This window comes from Cuculus canorus, chromosome 2, assembly GCF_017976375.1.
Source record: "Cuculus canorus isolate bCucCan1 chromosome 2, bCucCan1.pri, whole genome shotgun sequence".
Lineage (NCBI taxonomy): Eukaryota > Metazoa > Chordata > Aves > Cuculiformes > Cuculidae > Cuculus > Cuculus canorus.
In genome coordinates this window covers 146,171,476-146,187,671 of record NC_071402.1, presented here as the reverse complement: position 1 = coordinate 146,187,671, position 16,196 = coordinate 146,171,476, and the positions used below count along the sequence as shown (strand labels likewise).

The following is a 16,196-nucleotide window of genomic DNA, read 5'->3' as shown; positions in this document are numbered from 1 at the left end:
GGTCAGTGGCTACCTCTAGTAGCCCACTGCTCAGTTATTGTCTTATTTCTTGGTCTAAATCTTAACCTGACTTAACCCATGGAGGCCAAGTAGAGAGTAATTCAGACAGAATATACAAAAACTACTTTCCAGGCTACAGTAATCATGCTTGCTTATAGTCTGTTGCTCAGCAATAGAAAGGAGAAGGGAGAAAAAGTCTTTAAAATATATGTAATATTAAGCTATTATGTCTTAAATTTATTTTGAAATTTTAAATATACTTAAAAATATTTAATAGCCTGTGAACTTACACTACAGTACCTAAAACTGCATTTAATTCCTTCTGGGGGAAGATTAGATTGCAATTTAATATTCGTTCTAGAATTTCTCAGTTCAAAGTGATGTAGGAAATGAATAATCAAAAGCAATGTTTTAATAAAAAGCTTGTGTATTTACTTCAGAATCATTTCTGAGATTTAAAGAATGATAAAAGCAGAAGATTTTTAAACTATCGGTAAAATGAAAGTGTGCTTTGAATCAATCTGATCTTGCAAATATGATTTGACTTGGTATGTTATGTTGAGATTCGAAAGTGAAGTGCGTTTACCTAGCCGGGAGATGTGAGAATGACTTTAAAAAAGATGTATGATGTATTTTCCAGCAGTAGTTATTTTACGTCATGGGGTTTTGAGTGAGCACATTATATTCAGCAAAGGCAAATGTAGATTCCTATGTCCAGGCTGGAATGAACCCACAGAGCAGTGTGGGCTGGGGCCCCACTGCATAGGTAGGAATAGAACTGATAAAGACTACCAGCTCCATCCCAGGCTGTATTCGCAAGCCTGAAACCACCAGGTTGAGAGAAGTGGCGATTTTTCGCTGCTTCTGAAGTATTTTTGCCTCCACAGTACAAACAAGACATTACCATGATGGCCCAGCCGGAGGTCACCGGGATGAATTAGAGGCTGGAGACCACCACAGGGCAAGGGCGGTCTTCAGCACAGTATTCTCTCTGTAGCTGCTCTTTATAAGGTACAGCAAAGATGGAACTAGGCTATTCCCTGAGAGGTGCACAGAAGTAGTTTGGAGGGCAAATTGACACAAGCTGCAGCAAGGGAAGTTTCAACTTGATGCAGGGGAAAAACATATTCTTGAACCTGAGAGTGATCAAACAGTAGGAGAGGCTGTCTAAAGAGGTTGTGGAGCATCCATCCTCAAGGTTGTTCAAAATGCAACTAGATGAGGCCCTGATGAACCTCCTCTCGCTGACCCTGGTTTGAACAGAGGCTTGAACTAGGTGATCACCAGAGGTCTCTTGCAGTTCAGGTTATTGTGTGATTCTTTATGAGTTTATATTTACGTATAATTCACGGAAGAATTAATGCAAAATGTTAATGTGATTGTAGAATGTGACCCTTAAAATGTCCTTTTTATTTTTCCAAAAGCAATCATGTAGTAAAGTTATTAAGAAAATGTTGGTTGGTTGGCCCCCTTCTAGTGACATTACTTTGATACATCATTATGAAAAACTAGTTTTGGCTTCATGACTAAATTTCGTTAATTAGGACAGGTAAAGGCTTTCTTGAAATTATAAGGGTTTACTGTTTGTGTTAGAGATCATCTATAATTGAAACCGCGCTTGCCCTTTTTCTCCTTTTAAAACCTTGGGTGATCTATTTTCTGCATTCTTAGGTTGTAGATATAGCATAGAATGCCTCTTAGATGCTGCTGTTTTTCCTAATTGATCTTATTTTTTTTGTGTCTTTGGGCAGTAGTGCATTATTTGTGAAAACAGATTTTTTGCCTGTGTTTCCTCTTACCAGTTCATTGAAACGGTAGCTATATTTAAATGGGTTTTTAATGAGCCATGGAGAAAAGTGAAGATCAAGGAATAATAAGTATCTGGGTCTGCCATGGAGCTATTAAAGTCATTTTAGTAATCAGAAAGCCTACAAACTAAATTAATATTTAGTTACTTTCATATCTAAATAATAATTGGCTAGTCTGTCATTATTCTTTCAAATTTATGGTTTTTTTCCCTCCTATACTCCTCTGGTCATTGACAAGAACCTTGTGTTTCAGGGTGTTTTAGAGTCTGAGATGCTGTTAGCTGAGATTTGATTTATTCCTGGACCTTATTAAACAAGTACTCCTTGGTTCTGCATTGTAATGTGGACTGAGTAATGCACAGACTGCTTTGGTTACCCATGGTTATTGCCAAACCTTAAAAAGTTGCTGTAGAAATCTGCTTATATACTCTTTCGCTGTTCTTTGGTTGTGCTCATTGCAGAGAAGGGCATAGTCAGTTCTGGGGTGCTCGGTGGGTTCACTGTACAGGCTTGCTTAGGACTGGAAATTTTTTTTTGCTGAGAAAAGTATGAATGACGGTGATGCTTGTGTTTAAATTTTCTGCCAGCCTCCTCCATGTTCTCTTTCCAGATACTTGCTGCATGCAGCTGAATGTCTATGGCAGTGCTGTTCGAGTGACTGAAGTCTCTCATGTCAGCAGATCGGGCAGCTGTCTGAAAGTGTGTGCAGGCAGAGACCTCTACATAGGGGACTACAGGGCTGGGCTTAACTCTCTGCCATCGAGTTTTAAAGAAAATGCTTGAAGTGGCTATTTTAGGTGGACATATATTGACAAGACTAATTTAGATTTTACAATCTCGTTTGGACGATCAATATCTTTCCCTTGAAGGACCAAAATTTCCTGTGGAAAAGTTAGTTTACACTTAATACTGAACTAACTGAGAACCAGAATCCTTGCTAGCATGGGCACCTCACCAAGGATGGGTGTTGAGCTGCTCCATCCATTGGAGCTGCCTCAGAAGGGCTGTGCTTTGCGTTCTACTGGAAGTAGAAAAATAATCACTTGTGTGAAGGACAGTTTCATACTTGAATGGCCATCCTGCAGGAGATGTGCAGCATAAATGCCTGAAGAGCATAGCAGGTGTTAAAGGGAAGACCATACCTGGAAGCTGTTGTATCGGCCAGGAAGGAAAGTGCATGGCTCAGCCAGGGGAATCGAGACACTTCTGGTTGCTTAACAAATCAACTACCGAGCAACTGGTCACTGAAGAGCAGAACAAATTGGGAATGTCCTTGTATAAATTTATCTGATAAGCGTCCTTCTGGTAAGAAGAAACCAGATATTTAAAACGGCTCCTCATCATTAAAAAGGAGAAGTGATTTCTGTTTTAAATGGTGTTAAAAGGATTGGAGAGTGCAGAGGATGTGAGAACCAGAGGATTGCTGTCTTTGTAGCATGGAAACACAGCTGTAATGGTAACTGATGTTAAAATTAACAAATTTTGACCAGGAATATGCTTAGGAATATGCAAAATTCAAGTGATATTTTTGACAATTTTACTTGTCATAGTGCAGGGAAAAAATAGAGCAAAAGTTTCTAGCTTTATGAGTTTCTGTGAAATGGAGGATTTCTGTTTTTGTGGTTTTGTGCTGGAGAGAGATGACCCAATGGCACTGTTTGATAGTGCTGAATTGTTTTATATGGTTAGCACTTAATGGAAATGTAAACAACCATTACTGGTGCAAATAGTTTTTTAATCCAGTTAATTAACATTCAAGTACTTAATCTAGTCTATTAATTAAGGCTGCATATGTGTTTACTAATTTTTAATTACCTTAGAATAGACGGAAATTGTAATAATTAATGTTGGAATGCAGACTGCTGCTGATGTGTCAATACTAAAATAAATCGGTCTTCTTGCTTTTTATTTATTTAAGTAAATAGCAGCTGGTTAGTATGATGTGTTGATTCCTGGACAGAGTAATAGAGAAGCTCATCCTGGTATCTCTTTCAGTAAGAACTAAAGGTCAGAGCATAATTAATTCTGTACAACATGGTGTTGTGGGAAATCAGTCAGATGTGCTATAGAGAGCTGAATGCAGTGATGTGCTGGAACACCTTCCTTCTATCCTGAAGTCAAAGGCATCTCAGTAAAACTTTGTTTTGATAACTCAGACTGTAGAATAATTTCTTTGTAGGTTGTTTGCTTGATGAAGCTAGCATATTTAGCAAAAAGAATTAAATCATGTTGTTCTACGTTTTATGCTGTTTGATGGAGAAAGAGTATCAGCCAGAGAGAGGAGCATCAAGTTTAGTACTGGTTTTAAACCTTTAGTCTTAGATTTTCTTGTCTTCAAAGGATGATGGTAGCAATAAAACCACCTCTCACAATATACTAAGGATCATAAGCATACCTTTTACCACTGGGATAATTGTTGAGGTTTACTGCAGTTGTTTATTTTTTAAAAAATTGCTGTTGGTCTAACACTGGATGTTGTTGCTTTTTTAAAAAATTGTCTTCTGTTGATAATTAATGTAAGTTTACCTGTATTTCTTGCTCTGGAGTTTGAAAATAGGAGTATTTTGGTTTATGCCTACTGACCTTTTGAAAACTTACTCTGATTCTATTGCTGAAATGGAATGTATCTTTCCATAAGTTGTCAGTGGAACAAAGCTGCTGTCTTTATATTTGAAAGTGCTACTGATTATTTGAAACTTCATTTTTCTTGAAAAACTAGTGTACGCCTGCAACTGAGGATTCTTCCTGTGCCAGCTTACGTTGATGAAGAATGTGGATCTGTATTGAAACCTCCTTTTCATTGCTTTTGTCGTATTATAATTAAAAATGTAAACCTGGTGCTATATTAAGCCTATCACTTATTAGATTTTGTCTTGAGAAGACAGAGATTTGTTGCTACTTGATTTTATTTCCTATGTCCAGATTTTTAGTTCAGTGACTGAAAAATGCAAATTGCATGTCCTGTTACCTCAAGTGATTAAAACTGCTGTAACCTATTTAACTATGTTTTCATGTCTTTGATGCATTCAACTTCAAGTTCTTAGAAATGGGAGGTGGATATAACTTAAAATATTATTATAAGTGCTACTATTTTTTGTTTTTGCATTATTATTGTTGATATTTGATCTTTGATTGTGTTTTTTTTAAATGCATTTAAACAAGCCAAATGGCTCCAATTTTCACTGAATTTCATTGGAAGATCTTTTAAAGACCTAATAGTGATCTAGTATTGAACTGCTGATCAGCTAAGGTATTTTCTTTCTTCGTGCATTATTATGGTTTGTTTGGCCCTTCTGCTCATCTCTTCTGCATAAGCATGGATGGTATGATGAGTACCTGAGGTCATTGCAAGTGATGAGATCAAAAACTGAAGGACAGAGAGCAGGAGGCACAGTTCATGTCAGGTATTGACAGGAATCAGAGAATGATTCTGGAAAGGAGCATGCAGTCCATTGTATTTGAAACCAACACTGCGTGGTTGTGGTAACTTCAGTAATTTCCTTCTTATTAGGTCAACATGGAAGCAGTTTCACTACAGTAAATATGCTGTTGTTTCCAGAAAAGACAGTCACCTTTGTTTTCTACTCCCTTTGTAAATCTGATATTTAAAGCCTATAAAAATACCACAGGCTTACCATTGACTTTAAGGCTGATGAAAGCTGGTCTAGTAATCTGTGTTCCATACTCTGCCAAATTAAAACCAGCTCTCTGGCCTTTAAACATGACAGATATCTCACTGACAGGCCATTGGTTTTCCTGGCATAAAGCGGTGTTTATTGCTGTGGGTTCGTGATGGAAAGGATTCTTCGTAAGTCCAGTGACCTGCTGGTGTGGCTTTCCTCTAAGTAGCCAGGAGATGTCACTTCAGGTGTTTTTTGGTTTACTTCATATTCCTGTAGATATTGTAGTTGAGGTGTAATTTCTTCGCAAACTAGAGGTACAGAAGCATATAATTGCTTACCTCGAAGAATGTCCATTGGTTAAAATAAAGTGAATGGGAGAAATGAATGCTTGGTAGCTGAATGCAGTGAAGATATTTTGTCCATCCTTGTTTCCTGTAAGCTCACAGTCATCCGCAGAGTGGTATACCAAGCTCTAGAAATCAAGATCCAATGCTGTTTATTGACATTAAGTCTTTCAGCCCCAAAGACTTCCTAACTGATTATGAGGAATTGAGTGTACCTTCGTAATGCTGTTTTACAATGAACTTCCTAACCTACGCTCCTAACGCTAATTAGATTTGGAGAAGACTACCGTGGTTTGTGTTTCTTCACATGTTGTATGCAAAAATGTTACAACTTGGTTTGCTTTTTAATGAAACGGAAGCCTTTGAAGGTTTGATGCTGTCAAAACGGTGAATACCTGTGAAAATACGTAACATCAAAAGCTAAGCTGAAAATGAGCAACATTCGTTTTCAGATACTCTGAGGTGATAGGTTGTAGACTGGAGGCAACTTTTGGTAGAACATACATATATAGAGATTTAGATGCATGTACCTTTTTATATATATATTTGTGTGTGTATATATGTATATATATTAAAAATATATAAAATACTTGCAGCAGCATGCATTGAGTAATATTTTTCAGTCAGCCTCAAAGGAAAAGAATGTAATTCAGGGATTTATCTTGATGCATGCTGTGCAAAGGAGAAAAAGATTAGATGTTTCATGCCTAGAATTTTTAAATGCATAGTTTGTGTTTTGTTCTAATACCTTACACATCTTCTGTGGATTAATTTATTTGCAGTTGCTGGAGATTGGTAATTAGCTTGTTATAAAACAGATCGGAAAAGTGTTGTGAGTAAAGTGTGCTGCTTTTTAGAAATACCCTTCAATTTATCTAAGCATTGATATTTCACAACATGTTAGAAAATTAATTTTCCAATATTCTTGACCTACTGACATTTTAGATGTTGTCATGTCTCTCTTGTTGCTATCTTGTGGCTAGATTTCTCAAGCATAAAATAATGAATTGTATGGTAAAAATGCATTCTAGCTGCCTGCAGCTGCAGCCTGGTTTTCCTTCTGCTCCATACCTTTCAAATAGCACTGGAGACAGCATGGACTTTTTGGCTATTACCAGTTCATTCTTTCTGTTTTGTGCATGCCAGAGCCCAAATTTGCATTAAGTATGGAATTATTGGCAGAAGTTTGCTACTCTCTTTGCAATTTCAAAACTACTCATTAAAAAAAAGTTAATGTCTGAAAGTATTTTCATAAAGCTGAATTCCCGAATGGTTTCCACTTGGGTTTATAGTGGTGGTTTTCAATATTTTTATTGATGTTTGTGTAAGTTAGGTGTGAGTAAGGGACTAATATTAAAATCTGTAGGATGAGATGATGTCAAATTCACTGTAAAAAAAAAAAAAAAAGATAACTGCTTTGTTTCCTTTAAATTATGTAAAACTAAGTGTTGTTCTAACAAAATAAACAACTTGCAAAGACCAGTCAGTATAGGTTTAAGTTGATTTTTTCCATTTACCCTACCAATTTGGATAGAAGGATGTAATGCTTTCTTGGAAATGTCTTTCAAATATTACATTATATCTTAATTTATAGGCTGCTGAATGCTGTTCCTCATAGAACTTTTTTACCCATCTTGAAAATTGGGTTCTAAAATTAAATGTGCTCAAGAGGTGGCCTTTTCTCTTTCAGTAGGTCGCTGAAGATAAATTGGGATAAATTATTTGTTTCAAGTGAAAACATTCAGTCATGGTAGGAGAAATATCTCAGATTTACTGAAAAATACTGTGACATTTTTCCTATTTCCCTTTCAGTGGTAAACATAGATTTAGTAAATTCTTATTAAATTACTGACTTGTCCAAGTTTCAAATTAGTCTTGAGCTCTTAGGCTTGTCTTGGAGAATTCGATTGCAAACAAATACAGACGTATCTCTAAAAATTTTTCAAAAGAAATTTTGCTAGAGAAGCTCACAACTTATATGGTATTAATAGAGAATAGATTAATATATAGGGGAAAGTCATGGAACAGGTGATCTTGAGTGCTATCATGAAGCACATGCAAGAGAACCGGATGATCGGGCCCAGTCAACATGAGTTCATGAAAGGCAGGTCTTGCCAAACTAACCTGATCGCCTTCTATGACAAAGTGACTCGACTACTGGATGAGGGAAAGGCTGTGCATGTAGTCTTCTTGGACTTCAGTAAAGCTGTTGACACAGTTTCACACCATTCTGCTTCAGAAACTGTCCGCCTCTGGCCTGGACAGTCTCCTGGGTTGAAAACTAGTTGGATGGCCGGGCCTGGAGAGATGGTAAATGGAATTAACTCCAGCTGGTGGCCAGTTACAAGTGGTGTCCCCCAGGGCTCAGTGGGGGGTCCAGCTCTGTTCAGTGTCTGTATCAATGACCTGGATGAAGGCATTGAGTGCACACTTACCAAGTTTGCGGATGACACTAAGCTGGTGGAAGCATCGATCTGCTGGAGGGTAGGGAGGCTCTGCAAAGGGACCTGAACAGGCTGGACCACTGGGTTGAGACCAATGGCATGGGGTTTAACAAGGCCAAATGCCGGGTCCTGCACTTGGGGCACAACAACCCTACACAGTGCTACAGACTAGGAGAAGTCTGGCTAGAAAACTGCCTAGAGGAGAAGGACCTAGGGGTGTTGGTTGACATCCGACTGAACATGAGCCAGCAGTGTGCCCAGGTGGCCAAGAAGGCCAATGGCATCTTGGCTTGTATCAGAAACGGTGTGACCAGCAGGTCCAGGGAGGTTATTCTGCCCCTGTACTTGGCACTGGTGAGACCACATCTTGATTACCGTGTTCAGTTCTGGGCCTCTCCCCACAAGAAGGATGTTGAGGCTCTGGAGTGTGTCCAGAAAAGAGCAACGAAGCTGGTGAGGGGGCTAGAGAACAAGTCTTAGGAGGAGTGGCTGAGACAGCTGGGGTTGTTTAGCCTTGAGAAGAGAAGGCTGAGGGGAGACCTCATTGCTCTCTACAACTACCTGAAAGGAGGTTATGGAGAGGATGGTGCTTGTCTCTTCTCCCAAGTGACAGGAGACAAGACAAGGGGGAATTGCCTCAAGCTCTGCCAGGGGAGGTTCAGGCTGGATGTCAGGAAAAAAATTTTCATGGAGAGGGTCATTGGGCACTGGCAGAGGCTGCCCAGGGAGGTGGTCAAGTCACCTTCCCTGGAGGTGTTTAAGGGACGGGTGGACAAGGTGCTGAGGGGCATGGTTTAGGGAGTGTTAGGAATGGTTGGACTCGATGACCCAGTGGATCCCTTCCAACCTATTGATTCTATGTTTCTATAACAACTTGTATTGATTTTAACACTTTTGAGGGGCTTTTTGTTTTGCCTGTGGCTTTCAGCGTGTATTAACATAATTTATTATTGTATATTTTTCTTCTATAAAAATATGGTTTTGCTCATGATTTGACTTTGTGGTAATGATGTCTATAGAGGTATGAAAACAAAGGTGATAAATTCCAGTGCACAGGCATTTATCCGTGCTCACATAGTTTTCTGCCTTGCTGGGTAAGATGAAGTGGTTTGCCAGGGAAGGCGTGACCCTTCCTTTCCTTACTTGGTGTCATTGACTCTACAGTTCACAGTGATGGGTTCTGTGTCCCATCAGAGCTGTTGACACTTTGGACTGCCCAATTAATGGCTGCCTTTCCTTGGACTGATGATTTTGTGTCTAGGCATTGATCTGACTCTCTGCTGATAGATGTATCTTTCTCTTTGGTGGGGAGAAATGGTGAAATGCTGATCTACAATGGCACTTTGATGTTACTGTAAGTTTTTTTTTAACAGAAAATTAAATTCTCATTTGCAGCTCGTAGCTGTGTTTGATGAGCAAGATCCACACCATGGAGGTGATGGCACCAGTGCCAGCTCAACAGGCACACAAAGCCCAGAGATTTTTGGCAGTGAGCTTGGCTCCAATGCAGCATCAGCCTTCCAGCCTTACCAAGCAACAAGTGAAATTGAGGTCACCCCTTCAGTTCTTCGTGCAAGTAAGTAAATAGTATCTCGACGTGTTTCATCTTAATTTACAAAGATGCCAAGTGCTGTTACCCATTCATGCTGCTGGGATAATCATTCATTATCTGTCCTTATTGAAAGCTGATCATAATTGAGAAACTGCCTAAATGCTTGTTGCATGCAAGTAAACAAACCCTTCTGTTTTAATAAATTATTTATAAACTGCTTTTAGGAGCAATAAGCTCTTTCTATGCTGCCAGTTTAAAATTGCTGAAAATCACAGCGAAGTTTCAAAATGCAGTTGCTGCACAGTGTACTTTTCTGTTTGCCAGGTTATTCCATTTAATGAAGAAAAGGGTAAAATGCAACTAAAGATAGGGACACTTTCTACTGAATCTGTTAATGTTGCTAGGTTATGCTTGTCACCTCTCCCTAAAAACATCTGCTGATATGTGCATTTGCTGTGTTACAAAAATATACTTCTTTAAAAAACATAAACCATAGCGAGGAATACCCCTTGGTTTTGTTTGTATCGGCATGGGGAACATTTGTTGCAAACCCATGAAGCAGGATTTATATATCACATTTCTTGCTCAGGCAGGATCTTTGACTGTTTCAGCTCATTAAGAAGAAAAATCACACACCAAAAGTTATTGTGTAATTTTCATTGTTGTTAAAAGCACCATGCAAACAAGACAGTGTGGTAAAGCATTGTGCCCTCTTACCTGTAGTGTCTGTCATTTCGCTCATTGAACTTTTGAAGTAGTGACTCTGCTCTACAAATTTCTTAGCAGAATTTACTATCAGTCAGTCCTTCAATATTCTGTAGATATGGTGTTTTAAACAGCTCTTTGTAATTCCTAAAAGGTTACTTCTTTGTAGGTGTTCTTCTAATGGATAAAACCTATGCTCAAGTAATCAAGTAAAACGCAAATGGAAAAGTTACAACTCTATGAAGTTTGAGAAGTTTTGTACCAGAGTGTGTTCTGTAAATGTAAAGGAATCAATATTTACCAATTAGCTTATGTCAATTTGGAAACATGTGTTTTCAAGCTATGACTATAATTCATTATAACCCAGAATTAAAAGTTTAATTGCAGAATAAAGAAGTATTCTGGAATTTCAGGACCTTGCTATTCTGCTGTCACTAGGTCACTAGGGTCTGACACTGCTAAATGCAAGTCTCATTTCCATGCATAAGCCAAGAATGCTGTCCTCCTGGGTTCTCACCTCGGGCAGAGGTAGAGCAGACAAATACATACACATTTTCTTAGTAGTGTGATTATCTGGTGTATTATACGGTACATTGATGTTAATGCATCAAAATCACATAGGACAGATAAAATTCAGTGATGTATTGGACAGCTCACTTATCTTTGGTGTCATTCTGGAAAACACATGGAATACTTAGGTAGTTCACTGATTGCTAAAATGACAAAAAAATGCTTTGAGACCCTACAATACAAAGGTCTATAGAGATGCAGAAAACTTGCAGCTGTGAGTAAGAATTTTCTAGCTCTTTTGGCACTTTTTATGCCAATAAAATGAGCATGCAACAATAAAATGAGTGAAACAATTTGTTGTAAATATGTTGTAAGAAATCAGAGATGTTCTATCTAGCTAATTCCTTTTTAAAAAAAATGTTGACAGTTGGATATATTTTGTTTCTGAATGTTCCAAATCACAAGCACAGAATCCCAGTCCAGTAATATTATCCCCTATTAAAGATACCTATTTCAAGAATTTAATTTAAATATACATTGAAAATGGAAATAATATCCCTTTTGTATTTCCTTTCTAACTTGTGAAGTGAAGCATAGCATACAAATGGTATTCTCAGTATTTCAAATAATTATCTTCTTACTGTGTAAGTTCTATTCAGCAAATAAAACCCATCCAGTTTTGTGGTAGATGCAGATCCTGATTATTACATGTTGACAAGGTCATATATCTATTAATTGGATTGGAGATGGGATACAAAATTGCTGTAATTATTGTAATTTTCTAGCTAATTGCAGGGTTGGCGGTGAATATTTTACTTCTAACAAATGAAAAACAGTATTCCGTCTGAAATTGGTTTATAGCGTTTTAGACATTTTGTTTTACATTTCTGGTGCTTTTTGCTCACAAGCTGGGCTCTGTTTCTTAGTTCGCTTGCAGAAGCGTAGCTTTGTGCCATTCTGCTACCACTCACCTGCACCCGAGGGGTACAGAGCAGTCTCCAATCCGAGGCAGCATCTCAGCACATTAGGCTGGGGTTTAAGGGCCTGCTGAGATTTTCCTCTCTTTGTTCTGGTTGCCATGCTACCCCTTTTGTTTGTTTATAGATCATGCCATCGCTCCTCTCCCAGCAAGGGAAAGGTTAGCTAGATCAGGTCCAGCTGGAAAAGTAGTATTCATCTGAATTCCCTCTTTTCCCATGCACAAACACAGCCTGTACTTTGTACATGGGGGGTGTGGGTGTGTGTCCAATTGAATATTCACATCTAAATGTGGAAGCAAAAATGAGGCTGGCCCATACCTCCTATTTTGTTTTGCAATCTGAAAACACAGTTCATCCATACAAGCAGTTGATTTATTTGTGTTTCTTACCTAGCTCTTTTTCTTTTACTGCTGTTCTATTGCCCAAGTTAAACTTACTCTTGTTGTGTTTCATCAGCCAAGCTGCAATTTTTTTTTTCCTAAGCATACAGTACACAAGACGTTTTCTGTGTGTGTCTGCCTGCTTTCTGGGAAGAGGTTGGGAGCTCATTGCAGAAGATTGTTAAAGCAGACTGATGTTTATTCCCTGCTGAAATATAAACTGGAGGCGCAGGTGAAAATTGCCAAACCTAATGAGCAGTTTGGCAGATAAGACAGGATGTCAGGCGGTGACAGTTCAGCAGCGGGTGCACTGCCTGTGAACCAAGTTGTTTGTTTCACAGTACTGCATTTAAATATTGTAAATAAAATCCCTTTCCAGCTACATGAGATATTGTGAAAAGGGTCATCTCTTTGTCTGATTTTCCTTTTAAGTTATTTAGCTCTGTTGTATAACCAAGGGTGATCTTAGTTCTCGGTGTGATTATATGTTACATGTCTCTCTGACTATTTCAGCATTTACAGTTAAAAAGAATTTTGAATATATAAAATTATTTGGAAAAATGTGTTGAGAGAGCTTTAGAGGACTTGATTACTTTTGCTTGGTTGATTGGTTTTGTTTTATGACCCAAAGTAGAAAAGAGTAAGGGGACTGGGAGATGTTTCTTTCTTTAGCTGTCTAATGGGAGGGTGTTGAGAAGATTAAGCCAGACTCTTCTCACGTGGGCATGTTACTGCTGTAAGCAATAAACACAAATTGCAACAAGGGGAATGCCAGTTAGATATTAGGAAAAGAGTATTCACCTCAAGAGCGAAAGAGGCTGCTCAGAGAACTTGTGGCAACTCCATTCTTGAAGATGGGCAGAACTTGACTGAATGTGGCTCTGGGCAACCTGACCTAGCTCATTCTGTTTTGTGTGGAGGGGTTGGACAAAATGACCTCCAAAGATCTCATCCAGCCTTCAAAGCTATGGTGTAATTCTGTAACTCCAAATACAACTGAATGAACATAAATGAAGCTCTTATTTGTAAAAGCAAATGATGTTTGCAGTGAGGTATTTAGCTGACAGTTGTGCCAGCATGTTGTGGTTGCACAGCTTCCCAGCATGGTTTATACTGTTTTTTAGTAGTGGAACACAGAGCAGCTGACTGTGCCTTTTACAAGTTTGCTGCTTTTGTTCTCAGGATGTCCTTGGTAGGTGCATCAGTTCCTTAAGAATGAGATATGGAATAATTGTAAGGTTCTCCTAAAGGCTAGAGGATGAGCATCTGCCCAAGATGCTCGCGAGAGGAGTCTAACAAATTACTAAGAGCTAAGCAGAAAATGGTGCACTCCAGTGAGGTATTTGCTCAGGTGATCTGTATCATATAGCTTAATAGGACTCTTGGTATCAGTTTCATATTCTGGTCACAGGAGGAGACTATGAAAAAAAAGATTCATCTAGATAAGAATATTATGAAGCAAGTACATAGCTGGCTGTGAAGATGTACTAAAAGCACAGAGGAGCAAAGAACTTGCTGCAGCTTCGCATCTTTGCTTACCCAGCAGCATGACTGTTGCTGAAAGGTTCCCCACGTGCATGTGTGTTCTTACCCTGCCATCAGCACAAATTTATTCCTCACAGGTAAGAGCACACATGCAAACTTTCACGACCTTGCTTGCCTTTGAATTTGTGGATCTCTCTGTGCTTTCTGAGTAGTTTTTAGTAGTTCACTGACAAATTAGTAGGACATATCAAGTATTGTCCCTGAGGGCTCTCTTAGGTTAAGGACTGTTCAGTATTTTAATAAATCTGAACTGGAATGTAGAGCATTGCATGAAAAACTAAGATGGGTTTTCAAGCACTTTGGATGTCAAGGTTTCAGTTCAGTGTTCACTTCATACATTTATAAACTGTTTTGAAGTCAGTGACATGTGCACAGCCACTGCATCTAGAAAGGAAGAAGTAATTTTCGAGGCAATACTTTTGAAAGAGCTAAGTATAGAGTACTGTGAGAGGATCTGGACATTATAGTGAATTATTATACTGCATCCAGACATTATGCTCTTCCTTCAATGGATCAAAGGCAAATAAATGCTGTTGTGGGCTCCCTGAAGTAGCGGTGAGCAGGTGTCTTTAAGCTGGAGTGACCAGTTGTGGTGCCAGACTTGGAGAAATTGTAAACAAGTTGGAAGGAGCTGAAAGAGAGCAACAAGACTATAACCAAGCATTGGACAGATTGATTTACTTTGTTAAGAAAAGGTAAAAAGTGATAGGGTCCAAATCTTCAAATAGATTTTTTTTTTTCTTGTTCTCATGTCAGTTAAGAGAAGGGCAGTTGGCATTTCCTGGAAAAAAAGCCATTTTATGTATCCTGTAGGCCTAAAAAAATGTTTTTACACCTAATGTAACAAACAAGTCTCTGGGAATGATTCAGAACAGTGCTCTGTGGCTGCTGAGCGCTGTCTTGCGCTGTGCTGTAACACAAGTGAACTGACTGGTGGTGGCAGAACTGTCCTGTTCCTGGGCATTAGGTTGCTTTGTAGCCACGGGTGAGCCACTTCTTGCATCCAATGTAAATATGCATGTGCCTTTTCTTAGCATCTCACAATTCAAGTGTTAAAAACCCCCAATACTGAGCAAACCAGTAAAAGGTGTGAGTGCATAAATAAGTGTGAATTTCAAGTACTTTCAAATTGCTGTTTTAAATATGGCACTTCACTGATTTGATACAAGTATTTATCTAGAGTCCCAAATGCATATTCTGAGAATTAATTTGTTAATATTTCTAAGTGCCTTTGTTTAAAGCATTGGAGCATTGCATGTTAGTATGTTAGCAAAGAACAAAGGTGAGTTCATATTTGTTCTGGTTTCAAAAATGATGATGGTTTCAGCACTCTTTCCTACATATGGACATTAGAAACTTTTTCATTCTTGTTTGTTTCTCTTTCACTCCTTAGCTGCAAGTCGGCTTTATATATGGAAATAAAGTCATTTTCAAGTGTTGAAGAAGTAAGGAAGCAGGAGATTAGAAGAGGGAGGAAGGGAAAGATGGGTTCATCAAAACCCAGATGTTTGGAGCTTTCTCAGATGAAGTTATATCTAGGGTTAAATAGCTGCTTAAAAAAATGTAGAGAAAGTCATCCACATTATCATGAAAGTTGTGGCTTTATTAATGCTTGCTTGAAGTCAATGGGAGTTTTCTCAGTAACTCCACCGAGCTTTGGGTCAGGTCGGCTTTCTACAGTGGGTCTTCTTGGTCAGAAACCTTTATTGATGACTAGCCAGTGTTCAGGTGCCCATTGTTTCATTGCAGTTCCAGGAATGAACTCCAAAAGAGTTTCTAACCATCATTCTCACTTTTACTTGCTTGTCAGTTTCTCAGATATTTCCTTTACCCTGTTGGATAATAAGACCGGAACCTTGAACTGAGGCTTGCATCAAGCTGTTGACAGCTGAATAAGGAAGGTTTCTTATACATAGGGGTTTGAGAAAAAGATTCAGCAAAGTCTGTTTCTTCACCTTCTGGTGCTCTTGCTGTTCAGGAATTCTTATCACATTTATTCCTGTAGCTCTATCAAGGATGTGATTGTTTTAAAGCCAGAGTTATTGAATCAAAAAATCAGTACCAGGTGCTGCTTTCTTCCACGAGGCTAAATTTGTTCTTTCTACAGCACAGTTCTGACTTGAGTGATCTCCAGTTGGTGTTTTCCCCAAGTGTAGTGCTCTGCTGTTAATTTGGGATTGCTGAGCAATTTAAAAACCATGTGTTTTTGATGAGGCTGTGACACATTTGTGAAAACAAATGGGTTTTAAACTGCTTAAGTTTCTAAATTAACCTTTAATATCTTCAATCTTCTAAGCATACCATC

At 38.5% G+C, this 16,196-nt stretch overlaps 1 protein-coding gene across 14 annotated transcripts in view; it reads left to right on the top strand.

The window, feature by feature from the left end:
* The window catches only part of PARD3 (par-3 family cell polarity regulator), a 448,147-nt gene that overhangs the window by 141,453 nt on the left and 290,498 nt on the right, over positions 1 to 16,196 (top strand). For all 14 annotated transcript variants that reach the window (XM_054058316.1, XM_054058308.1, XM_054058313.1 and 11 more), the window contains one exon: positions 9,615 to 9,795. In XM_054058316.1, the coding sequence (XP_053914291.1) occupies positions 9,615 to 9,795 (181 nt within the window). The remainder of the gene's footprint in view (positions 1 to 9,614; positions 9,796 to 16,196) is intronic.